Raw genomic sequence first — 23,525 nt, 5'->3', positions numbered from 1 at the left:
GGATGCTGCAGCCTGATGCATCTCGCTTTCAGGGCGTTTTTTCCAGTTTCTTAGTGCGAACCGTGTTACTCCTAACTCTTACCCAACTGATCCTTCTGCCCTCGGTGTTAGCACTGCTCAGATACCTGTGGGTTCCCATCGTGTCCCTGCCATGCCCTAGCTGTCTGTCTGCTGGGCTGGCTTCCCATTGTACCTGGCTTCTCCTGCCCACTGACTGCAGGTCTGATTCTTTCCCCAGAGGCATTGGTTGCGTTTTCCCTGGTGGGAGCTCTGTTTCTAATCTCTCCCGTCCCTGTGTTGCTTCCTCCATCTCGCAAGTTTCCGCAGCTCCTCCCACGTCAGCTCTGTTGTCTTTTGCTCGTTCCACAACCAATCGAATATGAAGAACCCACCTGGGCGCTGGGCTGTGGTGGGGGAGGTGTTCCATGGCAAAGGGGCTACTGCTTCCAGATGGGATCAGCCCTATGTTTGCTCCCCTCCCTGTCTGTGAAATACAGTACTCCCTGCAGGACCCCGTAGACCCTCCCTGCAGTTTTCACTCCATGTGGCCCTGTTCCGGTACAGGCCGGCTTGAATTAATTTGTCCCGGGCGATGTGAGTTGCAATAGCAAATGCTTTGCTAATGTATCCCACGTGCAGCCGCTTCACGGTAGAATTGGGACATTACCGACTCAGTCTGGCAGAAGCTGTTCTTCTCCAAGCCCTCAAATCCGCATCTGCTTCCTATTTCCTGGTCCTCCTTTCTCTCTCCCAGGGTTTGCTCTGCTCTGTTATTAGCAGCAGAAGTTAGAGGCAATTGTCAGGATTGTGCTGCTCCGGGGTTTGAAAACTAGACCACCCCACCGAGCCCTGCACCTCCCAGCTGTCTGATGTTTCCGCAGGGGCCGTGTGTCTGTGAGCTTGTGAACAGGGTCCTTGTCGGGCAGGAGAAGTGGCAACAAAGACACTTGAGCTTGAAGCAGAGAATGAGTATTAAAATGTGAGGCTTTGGGCTGGAAGGCTGGTTCTCGGCTATTCCCAAAGCTGGTCTGTCTCTCTGGGGCCGAGTGCAGAAGCAGCCTGCAGGGCTCCGAATCTGCATCCCAGGGCTCCACGTTGGCTGTATTCAGTGAAACCGAAAGATGCCTTGTGTAGCTGCTGGCCCTGCAGTCTCTGCCAGGCTCGGAGATCACACTGGGCACTCTCCTCCTCGCATGGTCTTCCCATCGGGATGAGGCTTTGCAGGCTGGATGCAGCCCTAGGGGATCTCCGTGCCTCCGGCCATCATAGCAGAGGGCATAATTCTGAGCCGATGGGTCCCACGGGGATGGAGCGTAATTCACCCTGCGGCTCCCTGAATGCTGGAGAAGGAAAAAGCTCAGCGTGACTCTCAGATGCCCGGCTGGGTCTGCAGGACTGGTGGCTAGAAACATACCTGTTTCCCTGCTCCCAGATCCCATGTGTGAAGCCAAAAACCTTAGGAGCCTGCAGTGCTATTGCTAGAGAAACTTACCAGGGTGACTACATCACTAGCCAAACCCCACTGCTTCCCCAGCTTGTTCCACTCCCCTCCGAACATTCCCTCCTCCTGGGATGTCCCGTGAAGCGCCCACACTGTATTAAGGCACTGTTTATAAAGGGTTAATGCATGGCTGAGAGCTCTTTCCAAGCACAGAGGTGAGCGGTAGGATGTGCTCTAGAAAGCGATAAGCGGCCTGTTGGAGTCTCACGATTGATGAACCGTTTATTAAAACATCTATAAATAGTTTATTAACCTGGTGTATCTGGGCCATGAGTTGGCAGTGTGCCCTCATCAATTACAGCATTAACGTACAGCGTGAGCTCTGCCCTTCCCCGGGGGCCCAGCTCACTAGCCCGGGGCCTGGCTTTAAGGCTGGAACTTGCCCAGCACCGGGCACGTTGGCGCTTAATCAACGTGGTGTATTTTGTGTGTTGTGAGAGGCGTGTAACGCGCTCCTGGGGGAGCCGCATGACGCGCAGGTGGAGGGACACACTCCCCGTGGACTGGCTGGTTAAGTAAACATATGGTGAACTGGTGAGGATGATGGCTTGGCACAGATGCAGACGCCGGCTTCTCCTTCCAGCCCGGGACAGTAGGAAAGCTATTGCTCTCGCTTGCCATGAGAGACGCAGAGCCCAGTCCCACCCCGGGGGCATCCCTGGGGCTGTGTGGTTGGCAAGCTCCTTGGCTGCCGTTCGCCGGTGAGATGCCAGCGCAGCTGGGAGGTGCTGGCAGGCCCCCAGAGGCAAGGCAGTCAGTGACTGTGGGTTTCTCAGCCTTTTTGTTTCCAAGCAGATCCTGGGGATGTTTTCCAGGCTGTTGTGGGTCCTGGTGGAAGGATATGAGATTTGGGAGTGGGAGGGGATGCAGGAACAGAGGAAATAAAACTGGGGGTGGGGAGAGGAGCAGGAAGGAAGGGGCCTGGCGTAAGGAAGGGGACGTCAGCAGACGTGGGGGTGGGGAGCAGAGGGGAGAGTGCGGAACTGGTGACTGAGCTGGCTCGTGGGAGGCCTGGGTTTCATTCTCTTCTCTGCCACTGACCTGCTGTCACCTCGGGCAAGTCCCTTCCCGTCCCTCCAACTTTGTCTGACTTGTCTAGTTAGGGTGGGATTTTCCAAAGTCCCTGAGTCACTTGGAGCATGTGGATCAATGTGACCTGTTCTGAGGAGCCTGGGAGCTCCTGGAAATCTGACTTTGGACCAGAAGGGACTGTCTGTCGCTGTCTGTGGAGTCGTCTCACCACAAGGGGCCCATGAGCAGGGAGAGAGCAGGACTTGGTGTGAATGGATCAGGGCTGCGGGGTGGGGGGATGCTGAAGAGGGGATGAGCTGTGGGGATGAGCCAGAGAACCCCAGCTGACATCTCTGGCAGGGACCCAGTGCGGGGCTTCAGGGGTAGCTGTTCCTACAGCCCGACTGGGGACCAGGCTGCCTGGAGACGTCTCCAGCCAGCCAACTGTTTCTGAGCTGGGGCCCTGCCGTGGGAGTCTGGTGTCGACAGGGCCGTGGGCCCTCGGATGTCGTGAGGCTTTTAAACGGACTCATTTACAAACAGACTTTCCGATAGAGCCCCTTTAAACAGCCCGTCCCAGATCGTGTCCACAGAACTCCTTCCCTGCTCAGCAAGGGCTCTTGGCTCCTAGTGAGGGGTGATTAGATGAGGGAGAAACTGGCTAGACAGGGCAGACGGTGCCCCAGTTCCACGCCCGCTGCTTCCTGATGCCCAGCGCGAGCAGAGCAGATGGGTCGAGAGCTGTCGATCTCTCACCAGTACAGCCCTGTCAGGTGTTCCCTGTGACCCTCCGTGCCCGGCACGGGGGGCCTGGCCCATGGCTGGAGTTCCTAGGCATTACTCCAATGCAAGAATAGCAGGTGCAGGCTTTGCAGACAGCAACGTGGCTGGTTGTGTTAGGTGGTTGATGATCCTTTAAAAACACCCTGGCTAGGGATGTAGCTTGTTTAGGGTCAGCGAAGCCCTTCTGGCCCTGGCGTTGTAATCCATGGGTCAGGCCGTTGGCGTTGCTTGTGATGAGCAGGGAGACGGTGGAGGGAATGGGGTGTTAAAAGGTGTCTGCCCTAAGTCCTCCCCCTCAGTGAATCTCCATGCACTCCTGGCTAGCGCTGCACTTCCGGTGGGTGCGGGGACCAGAGCTTGTCAGCCTCCGGTGGCCGGGAAGGAAGGAAGTGGCTGTAGAGTCAGATGGTGATGCTGTGCAATGCTCTGTCTAAGGTGCTGAAAACGTCTCGGTGTAGGCTCATAATCACTGACTAACAGGATTAGTACAGTCTGTAGCGCCCCTTGGACTCTTCTACTCCGGTTGCACAGCTGTCTGGTGAACGGGGCACACCCCACACAGTGAGGCACCAACGTGTTACATGGTGTCATGTGACACAAAGGGGACCCAACAGACATCATGTCGCTTAGGTGCGTGGGCAGCACTCCGTGCAGGGAGAAATCCCGGAGAACTGCACCGATCCGCCCCTGGCGGTGCCTTAGCCAGCTGCCCAGATACCTCGCACGGCAAACGGCTTCAGTGCGCCTTGTACCAGCTCCTGCGAATGTGTATGTTTGGCTGACAACGTCTCAGCAGGAAGTCCTGGCTAGTGGTGTAGATCCCAGAAGTAAGGGCCAGCCCGAGGCAGGGGGAGGGGCACCGAGATCTCCGGCGAGGTGGGCAGAAAAGGTTTTGTAAAATTATGGTTTTGTTTGAACGTTATAAAAGGCATTTTCTTGGGGTTTTGGTTGACTGTTACCACAGCCCTGCCAGGTTCTCCCATGTGCTGAGCTGTACTGCCTGTCACACACTGTCATCAGGCCAGCAGCGCTGAGCTTGCTGGGTAATTATTCCTTGATAGTAATCAGGAGTTTTCTTTAAATAAGAACAATAATTTCTCCTTTGTGGGGACAAGAGGATCCCAGCAGGAACGGCGGGAGCATGGCCTCCTGCCCCCCCATTCCGGCACCCCTGGATCCCAGCATCTCTCCTTACTCTGCAGATGTCCCCTAAGGGACCTTTCAGGTGGTGAGAGGCAGATCACTCGCTGCCCCAGTGCAGACTTGTAGCAAGACTGGTGGCATGTGAACTCCCCTCCCCCACTGCCTCCCTGCCCACCCCACCGCACTCTCCAGAGGCCATTTGCTTCTTGCTTATCTGCTGATTTCACGATACAGACACTTGCCCCAAAGAAGCTGGACTGAGACCCCAATTCACGGAGATTGGTCCGCTGGTCAGCTTAGACGTGACAACGGAGTTCCCTCTCCCCTGAGCTGGGCTTGATGTTCTCAGTGCTCTGACCGAAATGGCCATGTGTAGGGAGCTGTGCCGGCGCAGTAGGGATGCCCCATCCTACCCGGCGTCCAGACTGTGACTCTGCTGGGACTGACGTGCCAAAGGCTGAGGGTGCCGTCTCCAGGGCAGGTGGCAGGCATTGCGTGCTCTCAAAGCGGCTGTGCCATGAGCCGGAGACTGGAAGCGCCTGGAACGGTCGAGAGCTTTCCCCATGAATCCTATCAGGAAAGTGAATAAAATGCTCCTGTCTGAGCATGTCCCACCCAGCCAGCTTGCTAGGCTCTCCCTGGGAACTAGGGCAGTGTGGTTCTCTACTGCCATGGAGCGAACGGGGCAAGAGGGCTGAGCAGGCTGTGAACCTTGAGGGGCCACTCACTTGGCCTAGCCCAGTGTATTGGGCCCATAAGAGGCAGCTGGGGGAGCCTGTGTTCCAGCCTGGCTGAGCTAAGGTGTTGGATGAGTGCGACGCAGTGAGAGCTGGAGCTGTCGAATGAAGTGCTCATCTGCGAGCTGCTTGTGCGTGCGACTTCTCTGCCCCTCTCTTGGAACGCCCCCGCGGGTTTGTCCTGGCTGTGGGCTTGCCCTGAGCTCAGCAGATGATGGGTGTGACGATTGCCGTGCTAAGAAAGACGTCCTGGTGTAAAGGGTTTGAGGCTCACGCTCTGCTCTCAAAAGGGCAGGAAGCTGTAGGGCAGCCAGCCCAGTGACAGTACTTGGGACACTGAGTCCCTGGGGTGACTCCTCCGGGCACACCTGTGCTGTGGTGCGGTTTCCCATGCTGGGTGCAAGACAGGGCTTAATATAGATCCAGAGCCACCAGCTGTAGACAGCTTACTTCCACCCAAGGACTTATCAATACTGGTCTGCTCTTCCAGTCCCTTCCCAGGATCCCTGTGCACTGGCCCCGCCTGCCTTGGGGCTCCCCTTCTGCCCCCCTCCCCAAGCTGGAAAAGCTCCTTTCCCTGTCTCTGAGTATGGGCTGCAGCCTGTTCTCCCGGAAGGGATCAGGAGAACTTGGCTTCAGTGAGACGATAGGTCAGAAAGCGAAACTAACGATAAAAGGAACAAAGAGCTCCCCAGGATTCCAGCGTGCAGAGAGGCCACCGGGAAATGGTGCAGAACCCTGGGAACGCGAGCCCCTCTCTCAGGCGTTTAGTGTTCTTGGCGCTGCCTGGGTAGACTCCTGGAGTCCCAGCCCCCTGTGATGGGATCCCCTGGGATACAGCCTGGAACTGGGGTACCGCTGTGCCCCCTTAACTCTCCAGCCTGGGCTGTCTCTCACAATGCTTTGCTAGTGACAAGCAGCAAACCCCTCCAGGTGCTGTTATCACTCGGTACAACAGCATGTGGAGCCCCACACTCAGCTGGATTGCATGAATGCTCCCAGAGCCACTCATGAATCACACAGAGAAAGGCACCAGCCAAATCTCCCCAGCCTTACACCCCAGAGCTGTACTACCGTCTTGCCCTGGTCAGAAGCCTGACAAGTGTAAGTTTATTACTCAGTCCGCCCCTCCCTCAATGTGGAGAGGACATGCACCAGCCTTTGTAAACTGAGCTGAGATTGCCCAAGCTCTTCAACCAAAACACACTGTTTTAGGTATAATATAAAATAGATTTAAGTGATTATAAGTGGTAGGCATGAAAGGTCAGAGATAGTTACCAAAGAAAATAAAAGGTAAGCACACAGTCTAAATTGTAAACCTTATTACACTAGGCAGTATTTGGATCAAGCAGTTTTCTCACCCGACTGGATGTTACAGTTCTTAATTCACAGGCTTCTCCCTTAAGCCTGGGACCAGTCCCCTCAGCTGAAGTCTTTGTCTTCCCAGCATTCTTGTTGCTTCCAGCATAGGTGGGGGAGGAGAAAGGCCATGGCATGATGCCACTGTCCCTTATTTTATACCCTCAGTCCATGTGCCTGGAAAATACTAGCCCAGACATGTGCTGGTGGGCTATCCCCCTGGCTTGGTCTTCTGCAACTGAGTCAGAGTTGAGCAGTTCCCATTGTTTGATGCTTATGCAACTGTCATTGAATTGTAAATCCCTTGATTACGACTCCCCTGATGATTATTTGTCATCGAACACCCTCCTGGGAGTGGTTCATCTCCTTTGTACGGCACTAGCAAATTACAACATATTTCAGTAACAACCACACAGCAAAATCTCATAACTTGATACACACTGACAGTATACATATTTGGACAGAACAATGGGTTTCAGCCGATCCTGACTTTTCATAAGATATCTTACATGGTGTGCTTTGTATGAAATGTACCTAATTGTATGACAAGGTGAATATGGGTGTTCCAGGGGGCTGCTTTGAGGTACAGAGTGCCACATCCCCTACTCCAGCCGTGCGGCCGCACAGCCCTGTGAGTTCAGGGTTGCTGTGGGCCATTGTCTCCATTCCCAGCGGCGTGGCTGTTAATCCCCTTGGGAGCTCTGCACTTCCCAGCTGGAGCCCTCGCCCTGATCTCTGCTCTCTCTTCTGCCTCTCAGGCTCCCGCCCTCGGCTCGAAGACTTTTCTCCAAGGATAGTCGAGCACCCCTCCGACCTCATCGTTTCCAAGGGGGAGCCGGCAACGCTGAACTGCAAGGCGGAGGGGCGCCCCACCCCGATAATCGAATGGTACAAGGATGGGGAGCGGGTGGAGACGGACAAGGAGGACCCGCGATCCCATCGCATGCTGCTGCCTAGTGGCTCCCTCTTCTTCCTGCGCATCGTCCATGGCAGGAGAAGCAAGCCAGACGAGGGCGTGTACGTGTGCGTGGCCAGGAACTACCTGGGCGAGGCCGTGAGCCGGAACGCGTCGCTGGAGGTGGCCAGTGAGTGGGGTTCTGGGCACACTCCCAGGGGGTTAACACATGTGACACTTTGCTGTGTCTGCGCCGTGCAGAGGGCCTAGGCTGTGGGAAGTCGTGTTATGGGCTCCAGGGCAGAATTTGGCCCGATGACTTTCCCGGCTGTGTTAGAGCCACATGAACACCCCGCTGGGGCTGGCTCCTCCATGCTCTGCTAAGAGGCTCCGTTTCCACAGGGCTAGTGGCAGCGCAGCCCAGCCTGGCCAGGGCTCTGCTGTGCGCTCGTGCCAGCCGCCTTGCTGGATAAGTGCGTTCCTGCCGAGAGGGGAGGTGGTGCCTTCCTACACATGCTGCTGGCTGGTATGGTGGGTCGGTGTCGCCCTGTTGGCCGTGGTTATTATAGGCACTGGGCAATGGGGATGTTTGAATGTATGACAGTGTCCTGTCCTTTCCTGCTAGCACTCAGCACCTTGCCCTAGTTCTCTGACGCGACTCTGTGAAGAGTTAACACCGCAAGGCCATTTACACCGCGCTCTTGGCTTTGTGCCCGCGCAGGTCTGCGGAGACCGTGCTGTGTCTGTCTGGGCTGGAGACTTTCTCAGCATTAAGCGACCCTGTTTTCCCAGCCAAGCCCCGCAGTCCGAGGACGTTGCCAAGTTGCTGGGCACCCCCGGCAAGCCCATAGCAGCACCCTCTGCAGGCCTCAGCCCCTTCAGGAGACGTTCGTTTCCCAGCCGGAAGCACCCTGTCCCATAGAGGCCCTGAGCGTTGACCAGCAAAGGGAGACAGGCTGCCTTCAGCCGGACCCCCGGGGAGAGGGGGCCTCCGGGTGTTACCTGCACAATTTAGGGCTCCTACTCCCCTACATTTCTTGTGGGCACTCAGGGAGTAAGGGACCCAACTCTACTCTGTGCTCTCAGGGCTAACACCCATTCCCAGAGGGCTCAGGGCTCTACGGGTCTGTGGGGCTGTTTACCAGCGAAAGAGCCGTACACAGTAATAACCTGTATTTATTAACACTTGATCAACAGACTACACACGCTCAGCATACAATGCTCAGCACTCCTAATAAGGCAGACAAACTTTTCCTGGTGGCCAGTCAGGTTCACGTTGTCTGGGGCTCCAGCTTCTGCACCGTATGGTCAGCAGGGTGTGATGGTGTAGGCAGTTTTGACCTTGGGCTGTGTTCTGAAGTTAGGGTCCAAAGAACTTCCCTTTGGACCCCAGTTTATATAGTTAAAATGTGGGTCCTGCTTAGCCGGACCTTAACCAGTCATTTTACACTGAAGTCCTACAAAATGGTATTTTCCACCCATCCTAGCTCATTATAAAACACTTCTTTAACCAATCACACCCCACCACCTTAGTTGATTCAAATCTTGCAAAATGAGTTATGCCATAGGTGCCAACTTTCCCCTTTCCCCGCCCCTGCCCAGCCCCCATTCCAACCCCTTCCCCAAAGTCCCCGCCCCAACTCCGCCCCCTCCCTGCCCCTATTGGACACCTTCCCCAGATCCCGGCCCCGCCTCTTCCCCAAGCGCGCTGCGTTCCCCCTCCTCCCCCCTCCCTCCCAGCTGCGCGAATCAGCTGTTTCGCGGTGCAAGCGCTGGGAGCTAGGGGGAAAAGCGAGCACGCGGTGCACTCAGGGAAGGAGGCGGAGGTGAGCTGGGCAGGGGGGTGGGGATCTGCCGGTGGGTGCTGAGCACCCACCAATTTTTCCCCGTGGGTGCTCCAGCCCCGGAGCACCCACGGAGTCGTTGCCTATGAGTTATGCAACAGACCGAAACAATAAAAGAATCAGACAGAGACCACACAGATAAACAATAGGAAAGTAGGGACCACAAAGGCCAAACAATAGAAGTAGAGATTTCACAAATACAACTGTTGATAAGTGGTTCCTTGCCAGGCAGAATGCGGTCAAACAAAGTTTTCTTTAAACGTCTTGAGAGCTGTTTCTTTATCCGGTGATGGTGGGTACTCCTAGGACAGGAGCGCCATCCTAACAGCCCGATAATACACTGTTTTGGTGCAATTTAGATGGAATGTGAGGATGTGACTCTCTGCACCTTAGCTCACGGCTGCTGTTTTTACGGCAGAAGAGGGCCTCGGACCTGATGGTGGGTGAGCATCCTGCAGGAACCTGCCTATCTCACATGCACAGCTCCCGCCCTGCCCTGCTCTCTGCCTCTGGAAAGCAGAGCGATGCTTCCCCCCCTTGGCATCCTGAGCGCAGGCTCTTCTCCACTACAGTCCTGGAGCCTCCTCAGTCCTTGTGCCTGCTTGGGACAAAGCTTAACCCCATCCTTGCCCCAACCCCAGTGGGGCCCCTTCGCCACGTCACCCCGTTGCCGAGATCTGCACTGGTGCTAGTTGGAGCCCTCTGTGTTCCATGGTATAGGCTGCAGAATCCATTCCTCGCTGAGGGGCCAGGTTCCATTTTGCATTATAAAAACATCTGTTCCTAGCCTTTGTGACTGTTCACATCCTGTCTGGAATCAAGCGTGAACTGATGCAGTGCTGTCTGCCTGAGTCTGCAGCCAGCCTGAAACAATAGCTTTCAGAGAGCTGGGACTGCCCCATTCATTTCAGTGGGACGTTAACTCTGAAACCTGAAGGGAGTCGTTTCAGTGTCGTTCCGCTCCAGTATTTCTCCTACTGTCTCAAGCTGTCCCACTGACTGCCCTCTCCCCAGCGGCCTGACCCTCCACCGCTCCCTGCCGCTGGCTTCTGCCACGCCTCCGCGTGTTGCGCACACCAGCTCTGCCGCGGGTTACAAACCGAAAGTGGGGGTGGGGGCTGCGTAAAGCAAACGGAACGAGGTATCGAAGCAATAACAGCGGCTGCTAGGCTGACTCATTCGCTTTCCATTCCGTAGCACCCTCCAGTTCAAACTTCAACGAAGCAGGTACGGACTTTCCCGTCCGTGCAGAATCCAGGGGCCTTGCCCTGGGAACTGGAGTAAGCAGGGCTTTGGTGAGCGTGAACTATAAGAGAGGCAATGACAGCTGACAGCACGTCGTCAGTTTCAAGAAGTGAGCTGAATGTCGTTTCAGCGCTGCCCCTGCCCTGAGACCCCCACTCCTCTGGCTTTAACAGTCCCATTGACTGTGTTTATCTCACTCACACACTGGGGTAACTGACAATGGACCATACACCGGGGTGAGGCAGCGCCTGTGTCTCCTGATAGGTCTAGTTGGCTGGTGCTGGCACAGCGACCTGCTTTGTGGGTCCCGCTTGAAGCAGTGTTTTAGGCTGGGCTGGGCGCACTGCACAACTGGAACAGGGTCAGAGATCAAACCGGAGTCTGTCGGTCTCTTGGCTGCTGGTGACCTGGGAGCTGTTGGGGTGGGTTACTGATCTGCTTGCTCTTCCCTCATTGCTCTAATAGCTGCAGATCTGACATGCTGCTCCTAATTGGCACAGGCAGCCTCTGCTCTTTAGCTTTGTTTAGGGGAAGGGTTTATCCTGGTTAGATTCCTTTGTGCTCCTGAGCTGTCAGCCTATGAACAGCCCAGCCCATCAGTCACCCGCTCCTGACATGGGGTCTTTGCACATACCTTCAGGATTAGCCTCCGAGAATTCCCCCGGCACGGTAATGGGCCAGAGCCTTGGGAATATCTCTGTCCCCAGGCACCCAGGTATGCACTCCCCTTTGGCTGGAAGCACCAACGCTACAGAGAGGGACTCATATCTGCGATCAGATTCTTTTCTCTGGCCTATCTGCAGCTGTTCCTTTGTGCTCCTGACTCCGAGGTGAACAAACACTCCTGATTAGTCAGCTTTGTCCACAGCCGTCAATGGCAGACTGCATTCCAGGCAGGCTGGGATGTGTCTTTCCTAGCTTTCGGAGGGCATTCTGTGCTCCCCCAGCCAAAGAAACCCTGGCTGTATTTATCTGCCCTGACCTCCCAACCAGTCTCCTCTGTGCTGTTCCTTGGTGCCCTGACCCCATTGTCTTCCCTAATGGCTCTACAGAGACAAAGATCTGCAAACAAACAGTGCAAACCCCAGCCCGGGGATGGTGGCAGAAGATAAATGACCGTGTTACCTGTGACAAGGCCATGTAAAGTCCCCCGCAGCATAGGAAATGAAATGTCATTTCTGCTAAGCCCTTGAGTCACTGACATTACAGGCTGGGACCCGGCATTAGCAGAGCTCAGAAGCAGACAGGGCTGATACTAACCTAGGTGATTTGTGGCTGGGCTGATAAGTTGCAGTCTAAATAAAGCTATCAAAGGAGTGTGCTGCAGCCAGAGTAATTGTTCAAAATGCAGCCATCAACCAAGGGTGATCTATAAAAGGCTCCCGAGAAGCAAACGCACGGGGTTGAGTTATTCCAAGGCTAGCGAGGACTTGCGTGCAGCAGCTTTGGAGATGCTTGGATTTGCTCCCAGCAGTTAGTTTGTAGAACCCGAATCCTTTGGAATATGGAAGCTTCCAATAAATAAACGAAACGGACACTTAATAAAATGAGGCTGTGATTCCTCCAGCTGCCCGTCGGAGTGGGGCCCACTCCCCAGCCCTGAGCCCTTTAGAGCTTTACAGACCAGCTCGATTCCTGTCTCCTCCCCAGTGCCCCAATATTAGGGAGGGGACCGATAATAAGACAGAAAATATAATGCCACTGTATAAATCCACGGTACGCCCATAGCTTGAATACAGTGTGCCGTTCTCGTCACCCCGTCTCAAAAATGATACATTAGAATTGGAAAAGGTGCAGAGAAGGGCCACAAAAATGATTAAGGGTATGGAACGGCTTCCCTATGAGGAGAGATTAAAAAGACTTCACGCTCTCCCATTCCCCAGCACAAGCCTCTGGATCCATTCCTGTCTTATTGCCACAAGTAGCAGGCACCCTCTGGCCCGAATGCCTACTGGATGTGTTCCATTGGGAGCGCTCTGCTATCTTAGATGGATGGGCGAAATGCAACATGCACCGTAACAACCAGATGGAGATTCCCTCAGCCAAGGCCCGTGGGGGGGGGGGGCGCCCAGGGGCGGCTCTAGCTTTTTTGCCGCCCCAAGCACGGCAGGCAGGCTGCCTTTGGCGGCGTGCCTGTGGGAGGTTCCCGGTCCCGCAGATTCAGCGTACCTGCCCCCGAATACACAGGACCGGCGGACCTCCCGCAGGCAAGCCGCCGAAGGCTGCCTGACTGCCGCCCTTGCAGGGACTGGCAGGGCGCCCCCGCGGCTTGCCGCCCCAGGCACGTGCTTGGTGCGCTGGTGACTGGAGCTGCCGCCGGGGGTGCCTCCCACTGGAGCACTCCGGGCGATGGCTTGGGCTGCTCCGTCTATCAGGTGACTTGTTATGGAGACTCACTCTCCAGCAGCCAACTGTTTGCATGGGCATTTGTTAGCCAGTCTCCATTCCCACAGCTGTCACTGGTCTCTTTGCTGGCTGTTAATAGTTCACTACTATTTGTGGTGTTAGTGCCTGGAGAGGCTCTTGGGGCTCCGTGCCGTAGGTACATCTAGTAAGACAGTCCCAGCCTGATGAGTTTGCAGTGTAAATACAAACAGCGTCTCTCAGAGGAAAGCTGGCTTTGTGGGGAGGGCTCTGGACGTGAGATCCGGGTACAGTTCCTGCCTCTCGCCCTGTGTGACCTTGGAGAAGCCACTTCATCATTGTGTATCTCTGTTCCCCAGCTGTAAAATGGGGATCCCACGTCCTGTGTCTTGTCTATTTAGATTGTGAGGGTGGGAGGGATAGCTCAGTGGTTTGAGCATTGGCCTGCTAAACCCAGGGTTGTGAGTTCAATCCTTGAGGGGGCCATTTAGGGATCTGGGGTAAAAATCTGTCTGGGAATTGGTCCTGCTTTGAGCAGGGGTTGGACTAGATGACCTCCTGAGGTCCCTTCCAACCCTGACATTCTATGATCTCTCACTCTGTGTCTGTCGCACCCAGCAAGGTGTGGTACCAATCCCTATGGGGGGCTCTGAGCAGTAGCATAGGAAACACGCCCCAAATCAGTTGCTGCTCAGGAAAAGATCTTTGTTGCTCTTGACTTCCACAAGTTTTGCCTCTGGTTCAGACTCTTGTTCTGGCTCTGGGTTCATGGATGGTGGGAACAGGAAGTGGATGGGCCATGTGGCTTCTGGGAGCTTTCAGGCCTTATTGTAACAGTAATAACATCTGAGCGGCAAATGGAACGAGTGTTTAGGCTGCGCGGGCGAAGTCCTGGCTGTCTGGGAGGATGGATCGCGGGGTGCTGGGGATTCTCCTCTGAGACCCCATGGCTATGGGCACCAAGAGACTGTGGCCATGGAGGGAGGTCAAAGTTAAGAACCAGCAGGGACGAGGGGGCTGGGGGTGGTCTCTGGTGGCCTTCGGGACTGCAGGAGAAGTGGCTTTTGTCCAGCTATTGGGAGCTCGGTTTGTGTGCCGCAGCAGAGGCAGCAGGCAGCGCTGGGCTGGAGGGATTAGCCAGCAGCCCCCTCTCCCAGCCCAGGTGAGTTCTCCGTTGCTGACGGACAGGCTGCAGGCAGAGACTGGCCCCCCTTCCGAGCGCATGTTGACTGGTCTCTTGGAGTGCAGCGAACGCAGCAGCCCTGGAGTTACAAAGGGCGGGATCGAACAGACCTGCCCAAAGGCTGGAGAGGCCTGGGTTTCGTGTTCAGGGGATTCATGCCATGTCCTGAGCCTGCTGCAGCTGCTCCCGCCCTGTGCATTCCTGGCAGGGGGGAATAGACCGGCCCTCTCGAGATAACGGGCTCTGAGCTCGTTAGGCCAGTAAAAGCAAAGCGAAGAGGAAAGGAGCTGCTGGGGGTGTTGGGGGGGGGAGGGGTAAGGAGCATGTGGGTGGCCAGATGAAGAGAGAGCTGGAAATCTGGGTCCAGCTAGTATCCCAAGTGAGCAGTTGGGACTAGGTGGGGGTGCTTCGCTCAGGCCTTCAGTGCACCTGCCCCTGCCATCCCAGGCCGTGCTAGCCCCCACCTGCCAGTACTGACCCAAGCACAGAACAGCGTCCAAGGACGAGCACCTCTGACCTTATGGCCTTTGTCTGGTGCCGGAAGCTCCCAGGGTTAGATTTGGGGATGGGGGAAGGGAAGCCGGGTCTGTGTGTGACTGAGGACACGCTGACAGCTCCAGGCAGAGATGCCCAGGCAGCGGCTCGGAACAGCAGCCGGCCATCTCCAAACGGGAATTCTTTATTGATTTTTGTGTCACTTCTCAGTCCATTACCCAGACAGGAGGCGTTTATGTAATTTGGAGAGGGGGCAGCTGTGGGACAAACAGAATAGCAGCAGCTCCCCCCCCCCTCGCCAGGGCTGCCCCGGGAGAGGAGGGAGCTGGGGGACAGAAGCAGTCTCTGGGGGCTGGGGGAGCCGTGACTCGGTGCCGACAGCCCGTCGCTCCCCCCGCGCAGGGCGTTGGCGCTGGAAGCAGCGGCTGGAACCCTGCGCTGACAGGCTAATTTTAGAAATTCCTAATGGATTTCAGATGTTTTGACCTTGTGATTTTTGAAATTTGGGGCCGTGGAGCTGGCTGAAGATAACAATAACCCAGTGATGCAAACACCCCAGAGCGCTCTGTCTTCCCCCGGCGCATTCACAGACAGGGCTTTGGCAGGAATTACTGTCTAGCGCGGCCACTCACCAAGCCTTGTAATCAGACGGCAGCCTCGCTTAGAAGCTATTCTCTCATTTGGCCAGCAATTTCTCTTCCCAGTGCTTACAGGACCTCCCAGTGGTAAAGTGCAGCCGCTCCAGGAGGGGCGAGCAGCGAGAGCCTGTTATTAGAGCTCTTCCTTTAAGGACTTCCAAACCCCGTGGAATGGGAAGAGAGCTGCTCAGCTGGGGCCTGGGCTAGGAAATGAGTGCTGGCTACCAGGGGGAAGGAATTAAGTCATTTCCTAAGTAACGGGAGCCCTTTGGGTGACCCTCTTAGCTCCCGTCTGCAGGCAGAATGTGCTTGGGCAGATTAGACGCTTTGTGTTTGAAACGTGAAAGGGTCACTTGGGTTCCGAGTTAGAAACTCGGAAAAACTCCCTTCCCTCGTGGCCACAGATCGGCTGTGGTTGTTACCGAGAGAGGGGCAGACGTGGCTCTGGCCCTGTTGATGATTTTCGCCTGTTACCTTTGGGCCAGAGATGTCTGGTGTCTCTCTTCTCTTGCACGTTTCAGCCGAGGATGAGAAATGGTGGGGCTGTTATTTGCATTACAAATGTCCACTGCTTGATAAATCCGCCCTCTTCCCCTGGCTCCGAACCACCAAAGTTGTTATGTGCGCGCTCAGGTTTGGGGTGGTGCCGCTCCTGCTCGCCAACGGGGAAATCATTTGCATAGAGTTAATCAGCGATTCCAGTGGTGGGTGAAATTGATTGTGCTGCAGCCAGGCAATCCCATTCTCCTCTAAAGAGGATCAAAGATGTGTTGATCTGGTGCCTGCATTGATTGCCACAAAGCCTTGATCCCGTGCGAACTCTTCCGGCACAGGTCCGCACAATGGCTGGGCTCCCAAAGGCTGCTTTCTAGCTGAAATGTTTTCAAGATCAGTGTAACGTGTCCCAGAGGTTGCAGACGCTCCTGTTAGCTCAGAGGCACCCACCTGGAGACGTAAGCCGTTCCCAGTGCCCGGTGGATTTGCTGTACAGAGCTACAAGTGATTCGGTGGTGGGCATTCGCAGCCATTGATTATAAAGGAAATCTGAGTAGACCAGGTCCTGTCTACCCTGGAAGACGCTCTGGCTGAGCGGAGAGTTGGTAGGGTTAGAACATTGGAACCTGCAGGAGAGGGGAAGGAATGTATTCAGGTTGTGTGCAACTCTTCTTGTTCTTAACACCTCTGCAATGCTTTTCTCAGCTCAGGGCTAAGCACGCCCCCTCTGCACCTGGCCTGAGCTGCACCAGGTGAGCGCGAATCATATTTCGTTAAATCTGTTTAAAGTTGCCCCATTAGTTAAACTGGTGCAACTGTCTCCTATCGGCGAGGCCTGAGCAAGCCCAGAGTTCCGCCAGCACCAGCGGGGAGAGCAGGCATCATGTTCTGAGAGTTTCTAAGGCGGTAAGACGAGCAAAATGAATGTAAAAGGGGGAAACCGGAGTAGAGCTGGCCATTGTGATGGATCTCGGGGTACCCAGAACTCTGAGTTGCCTTGTTATCCCCCTGCCTCCAGCGTGAGGGAGATTTGTCTGTGGTGACTGGGTGTCCACTCCCTGGTAGCGCCAGCCTTTCAGCCACTCGGGTTCAAAAAAGAACTAGAGAAGTTCCTGGAGGACAGGTCCATTAATGGCTATTAGCCAGGATGGTCAGGGATGGTGTCCCTAGCCTCTGTTTGCCAGAAGTTGGGAATGGGCGACAGGGGATGGATCACTTGATGATTACCTGTTCTGTTCATTCCTTCTGAAGCACCTGGCATTGGCCACTGTTGGTAGACAGGATACTGGGCTAGATGGACCTTTGGTCTGACCCAGTCTGGCCGTTCTTATGTTCTCCTCTGGGCTGTCCCCGACTCCCCTTGAAGCACTCCCCTGTGATATCCAGCCCCTGACACTGGCTACTCACAGAAATCCCAGAGCCTCTGCCCCCAAAGGTGCAGGGACCCCAGTTAAACCACTGCTCCTGAATAACACACAGCACTGGTACTGAAACAAACGAAGGGTTAGTTAAGGAAGGACAGAGATTCTACTAGAAACAAGAGAGTGTGATGGAAACAAATGGCTACAATACAAAACAAAATAATAAAACACGAACTAGGGCTGACACTTATTAACGGCTCCCTCTTCTAGCTGATAAAGTGGGTTCCCCCCACCCCCAAAGTTCAGTCTGTTGCAGAGCTGGCTGGCTTCATAGGAACCAGGATCTGATCTTCCATGAAACACGCCCCGCTCCACAAGCTGTCTCCTCAGCGAATGGACCCAGAGGGTTCTCCCCACTCGATGTTACACTGAAACAGTCTTTTTCTGTGCTTGTAGACAGGCGACCCCCATCTGGTACCATGTCCCTTCTTTACCCCGAAATGGCTTTGGTTGTTTGCAGTTGTCTGTGATGGTTTTCCATTGACTGTCCTGAGATGGGGCAGCGGTGGACAACTGAGCCTGGCGTAACATCACCAGCTGACAGGGAGGGATGGCAGCTCCTGCCTGCATAGAGGCCGTCACCCAGTGATGTCACTGCCTGCTGATGCCCCTTAGCTTTAAGCCCATCAGGGTATAAACCTCGATATAGGTACATTATTCCTTAAGTGTCGCCCATGCACACATCCTGCCATGGTTACAAGCATCAGAAAGGTCAATAACCTCGACTTTCGATAGAGATCTTCCGTGTTGTCCTTTATGGACGAATCCCCTGCAAGCCTGTATTTGATGTAGCGAGTTTGTCAGGTCTGAGACAAGAGTTGTTTGCAAAGATCAGGGAACCTTTTGTCAAGGGGCCTGTTTGTCACAGTCGGAAACTTGGTTTAGTCAGAAAATGCTGGTTCACTGGAGCAGAATGTTTTGCTGATTCTGTGGCAGATTCAACAACACTTTCACTGAAACACCTGCCCAGGATCCAGCAAAGAGCATCCACCAGTGCCCTGCCATGGAGCGGGGAGCGTAGGAGTGATAGGCCCAGCTCCCAGTGTCCTCAGTGAGGCCGTCCTGGAGCCATGCAGACTGCCTAGGTGGGGGACCCCAGGCTTCCAGACTCCCAGGCCAGCTGTCTGCCTGCTCGGGCTGCCCCGGAACAGCAGGCCCTGGAGCCAGTCCCAGGACTTCCAAGCTAGCCGGGACCCCAGGAGACCCGAGAGCCCAGGCTGTGGGCACTGATCAGCTGCTGAGTGCCACAGACATTCTTGTCAGTTTCACAGCTCCTGTTCAGAAAAGCATGTCGGTTTCACACACTTCCTTTTGGGAACACTGTATTTCCCTGTTTCCAGAACAAAACACTGACACTTCTCCGAACTGAATTCCCCCCCGGTGTTGGCCAGCTAGTTACAACTTCCAGGCTTCTGTTCTCCAGCATACAGAAGCCTAAAAAAGTACACACCCATTTCTCCCCTGTACAGGGCACATCATGGCCCCAGGAAACGCCCTCTGCAGACATGCCTCGAACCTCGCTTGTAGGGATCTGAGCATTTCTAATCTGGGCTCAGCTTCTTAGAAATCCCATCGTAGAGCTTGGCAGTTTGGTGGTTGCTCCCTGAGTCGCATCAGAGATGGTGTCTGGCCACCTGGCAGCAGGCTGAGATGCTGTCCGGGGGGGTGTTCTCTGTTCCAGCAGTGAAGGAGAGCAGTAGCTGGTACTGGAAGCCGCATGTGCGTGTGGGGACTGCGTGCTGAGCACCCCTATATGCAGTGCTAGGTGATTTCCAGTAAGTAAACAGATAAAGGACAAGAAAAGGCCACCGGGGCAGGGGCCTGGGGATTGTGGGGAGGCTTTGGCAGAGTAGCAGTCCTTGATTGTTCTTGCACCGCTAGCCTGTCTCAGCGCTAATGATTGGCTCTCAAGGGGAAACTTGCTCAAGGTCTGCCCGACACCCCCAATCCCGCCAGCCTGCTCACGTGGCTGCCACCACCCGAGGTGTGGACGGGGGTCGAGTCAAAGGAGCATTTCACCGTCCCGCACGTGGGAGGAGGGGAAAAGACGAGGGCGGGAGGGGAATAATAGAGAACTCACTCAAGCAATTTCTCCTTTTGAATCACACAAATAGGAAACAAATTCTGCTTTTCTCACTCCAAATATTTCTCCAGCGGCGCTTTTTTGGGTGCCTTAAAAACACCCCCAAGCTGCTGAATGTTAAAATGTGCGGCCAGGTGTGCGGCAAAAAGGCAGTGATGGGCAGTCATTGTGAGGGGGAAACTAAAAGCAACGGAGATAAAGCAGTTTGATTTTGCTTGTATGCACATTAGGAAACATCTTCGCTAAGTTTGGATTTGGGCAGCCGCTGCTGGCACAGTGGAATTGTCTGGCAGAATTACCCACTCAGCAGTGAGTGGTGTTGGACTATGGGGGAGGAGTGTATTTTAAAACAAATAAAATCTGGATTTTTTTTTGGCATACTGTTGATCTTACAATGTGGCCTTTGTTCCTGGTGTTGTGCTGTGGTTGGTTTTGGAAAACAAACAAAAACCTGTTGTGTGAAAGCAAACTGGAGCTGGCCACATTTTTGCAAATGAAAAGGGTTTTTCTGTTTTTTTTGTTTGTGTGTTTTTAAAGGCCTTTTTTCAAAAATGAAATTTTTCACCAAAAAACCATTTGTGAACATTTTTGTGCCTTTCACAGTTAAAAAAAACACGTTATCAAACACACAATTGAAAATTTTTGTTCACCAAGAATCTGGTTTTAGGTCAACCAAAAAATTAATAGTCATTTTGAATGAAAAATATCAGAGGCAGAATCTTGTAAACCCTCCTGAACCCCCACAATTGGGTCTGTTTTGACCCTTTCTGAACAAAAACAACGTAGGAAACTTTTGCAAAACTAGTTTTTCGGGCTGTCTCTCTTCGGAAGAGACTGTTGTATTCTCACTTAGCCCTTGGCAGCAGGCTCTGGGACATTTGCAGAACTGCTTGTTTCTTTGGGAGAGTAGGCTCTGGGCTGAGGGGTTTGGGGTGCAGGAGGGTGCTCCGGGCTGGGACCGAGGGGTTCGGAGGGCAGGAGGGGGATCAGGGCTGGAGCAGGGGGTTGGCACATGGGAGGAGGTCTGGGGTGCAGGCTCCGGGCGGTGCTTATCTCAAGCAGCACCCTGAAGCAGTGGCATGTCCCCCCTTCGGCTCCTATGTGGAAGTGCAGCCAGGTGGCCCTGCACGCTGCCCCGTCCGCAGGCACTGCTTCTGCAGCTCCCATTGGCCACGGTTCCTGACCAATGGGAGCTGCAGAGCTGGTGCTTGGGGCGGGGATGGCATGCAGAGCCCCCTGGCTGCCCCTAGGCATAGGAGCCGAAGGGGGGACATGCCACTGCTTCTGGGAGCCACGCAGAGCCACGGCACGGACCCTGCTCCCCAGCCGGAGCTCAAGGTCTGAATTAAAAGGACTGACAGGCCGGATGCAGCCTGCGGGCCATAGTTTGCCCACCCCTGGGCTAGATGAACACAATGGTCCCTTCTGGCCTTGGAATCTATGACTTTATGAGTGTGACTGGCTCTTACGGAAGCCACACCACAATAAGGAGGAGAGATAGTCCCTGCGGTAGCCAGGCTGCAGAACCTGGGGGGAAAGTTATCCCTGTCCGAGTGCGGTGGTTGTCTGTGCAAAGGAAGGAGGGCGAAGCGACAGAACAGTGAGGGGTCAGCCGTGAGCGTGAGCAGTGGGGACAGACTGAGCCCAGGGGCTGGGGAGATGCACCAGGAACATCTGTTTCCTTTTTAAAAGGAGATTAAAATAGCAGCTATCAAAGCCCATGTCTCATGCTCCAGTGGGGGTTACCCAGAGATGGCAGGGAGGAGCGTTGAGTGATGCCCAGGCGCTTGCATCTTTCAGCTGGAAAACCCAGGCATCCCAACTGGAGCAGCAGCCCCTGCTCTCCTTGCAGATCCCTGGCCACAGGGAAATGCCCAGTGAAAGGCGGCCTGCGAAGGGAATACAAGGCTGGTGCCTTTTTCTGCTGCTCTCCGATGTCGGCGAGCAGCCTGCTTTTCTTAGGAGCGTTTTGGGATTTGGGAACCTGGGGCAGAGCACCGTCCGGTAACGAGCCACTCTGAGCCTAGGAGATCCTGGCCAGGATTCTAGCGCCACAGACACGGGTAGCACCCGGTTAAACATCCCTGCGTAGCGACAGCCGCAGCCTCACTGAGTGCAGAGCACCCCAGGGCACCCTGCAGCCGCGCTGCTTGGAATGGGTGCTGTTCTCCTGGCTCCCAGCGCCCCGGCTGACGAGGTGTGTCCAGCCATGCCCTTGCTGGAGCAAACCTGTAGCCATCCTGCCGCTAGAGTGTGGTATAGGCCATGCCCAGGGCCGGCTCCAGGCACCAGCTAAGGAAGCAGGTGCTTGGGGCAGCCAATACAAAGAGGCGGCATGTCCGGGTCTTCGGCGGCGGGTCCCTCAGTCCCTCTCTTCCTCTTTGAGCTACCGCCGAAGTGCCGCTGAAGAGGAAGAGAGGGAGGGAAGGACCCGCTGCCGAACTGCCGCCGAAGAATGGAGCGGCGCGATTGAGCTGCCGTCCAAGTGCCACCGATTGGCCTTTTTTTCCCCCGCCGCTTGGGGCCCTGGCCATGCCCAGAAACTGCTTCTCCACGTGCACTAACTCCACCTCTCCCCGTGTGCGTGCAGCAAGCTCCGCCCACCCTGCACATGCTGCCATTTGGTACAGGCCCCGGGCACGGCCACATGTCCTGTTTCTCTTCTTTACATTTTCCTGGTTTGTGTTTTTAAAATAAATGAATCCCCCTTCCCCTGTCATGTTGAGGGGCACCGTTAAGCATGTGGCCAAGGAGACAATGCAGCTAGGGTCCAATGTTCAGCATGAAGCCAGATCTCTGATGTGCCTTCCTGGCCTGTCTGGCTGGGCGGGGCACTGCACGCTGGCACGGGGGGAGATTAGGATCTGCTAAAACCTTAACAGGTGCCTACTTTACCCACTGAGTGCCTTTAACTGACTGCCTTCATGGCTTGCCCAGGGCCTGTGAGCAACCAGCCTTCCGATGTTCCACACCCAACTCGCTTTCCACGAACTCCACGATGGCTGAAGGGCTTTTCCTCAAGCTTCCCACCAAAGCTGGGCTCTGGGTCTGGAGCCAGCAGCAGAAGCTCTAGGGCCAAGGTGCAGAGTGAGCCAGAGCCATGAGCATGTGGAGACAGGTTCGAATGGGAGGCCCAGCACATCGATGGGAAAAGCCTTGCATGGCCCATCTATCCTGCGGGGCCTACACCATGTTCTGCTGCCTGGCTGGTGCTTTGCTCAAGCCTGCTAAGTGTCCTGGGGCTCCCGTCAGTCCCTTGGGAGGTTACTTCAGAGCCCACTACGCCTTCCTGTGCGGGATCACCCCACAAGGCCCAGCATAAACAGTCCCTTCCCTGGCTACACATCTGGGCACTGCCCACAATATCTCACCCATCTGCAGGGACCTGGAGGGCTATCTCAGCCCTGTCCTGCCCAAGCTAGACACAAATTTAGCTCTTCCTCCTAAACCAGCCCTTCCAGGACCTGCTGCTGCTTTCTGGTGGTTCTCACTCTGCTCTGCACTCCCCTGGGTTGGTCAGTATTCCCCGTGCAGTCATGTCAGGGCCACCTGGACCAGGGGTCCCCTCCCTGCCAGTCATCTGCTACCCAAGAGCACCTTGGTCTTTAATGCACTTGTGCAAACTCCCCAAACCTGCTTTCGCTCTTGGTCTCTCTGTTGGCCATTCCCGTTCCCTCTGCCATAGGATCAGCTCCCCCCACCCCGCAACACCATTCACACCTGGGAGGTGCCTGACTCATAGAACTACTTGTAAATGCAAGCCTCTTTCCTGCTGTTTTCCACACTGGGAGCCTTGGTTCCCGGTGATGGAATCCTGCCCGGTCAGGTAGGACAAGGATCTGCTCAAGGGGGGAGGTGGAGCCTGGCAGCTTGGTGGGCCATGAGGGTTTATTCCAGGGTTCTTGGCGGCTGCCTCTTCCGTCCCCACCCCCACTGCAGCAGGGCTCCAGGCTGCACTTGCGTTAAAGGGAATGGCAGATTGGCTTGGAAGTGAGGCTCTAGTCCATGTGGGCTCAGGAAATGCAACCATGCATTGCAGTCACTGTGGAGGCCAGGTGGAAAGGAAGCAGGTGCAGTGCAGACTCCTGCCTTTAGGGGGCAGCTCTGTGCCCAGCTGTGTGGGTGTGAGGCTGCAGCTGGCTCTGCCCCTCCCTGCCTAGACCGGATGCCAGGGGCGGCTCTATGTATTTTGCCTCCCCAAGCACGGCAGTCAGGCGGCTTTCGGAGGCTTGCCTGCGGGCGGTCCGCTGGTAACGTGGATTTGGCGGCATGCCTGCGGGAGGTCCGCTGGTCCCGCGCCTTCGGCGTACCTGCCGCCGAATTGCCGC

General features: G+C 55.2%; 1 protein-coding gene across 1 annotated transcript in view; it reads left to right on the top strand.

Moving 5' to 3' along the window:
* Positions 1–23,525, top strand: part of ROBO3 (roundabout guidance receptor 3) — a 129,786-nt gene that overhangs the window by 16,474 nt on the left and 89,787 nt on the right. Inside the window, exon 2 of the mRNA XM_026657876.1 lies at positions 7,293–7,619. Within this exon, the coding sequence (XP_026513661.1) occupies positions 7,293–7,619 (327 nt within the window). The remainder of the gene's footprint in view (positions 1–7,292; positions 7,620–23,525) is intronic.

This window comes from Terrapene carolina, unplaced genomic scaffold (genome assembly GCF_002925995.2).
Source record: "Terrapene carolina triunguis isolate 2854851 unplaced genomic scaffold, T_m_triunguis-2.0 Scaffold374, whole genome shotgun sequence".
Classification (NCBI taxonomy): domain Eukaryota; kingdom Metazoa; phylum Chordata; order Testudines; family Emydidae; genus Terrapene; species Terrapene triunguis.
The sequence above is the reverse complement of the archived record's forward strand: the minus strand, read 5'-3'. Positions and strand labels throughout refer to the sequence as shown.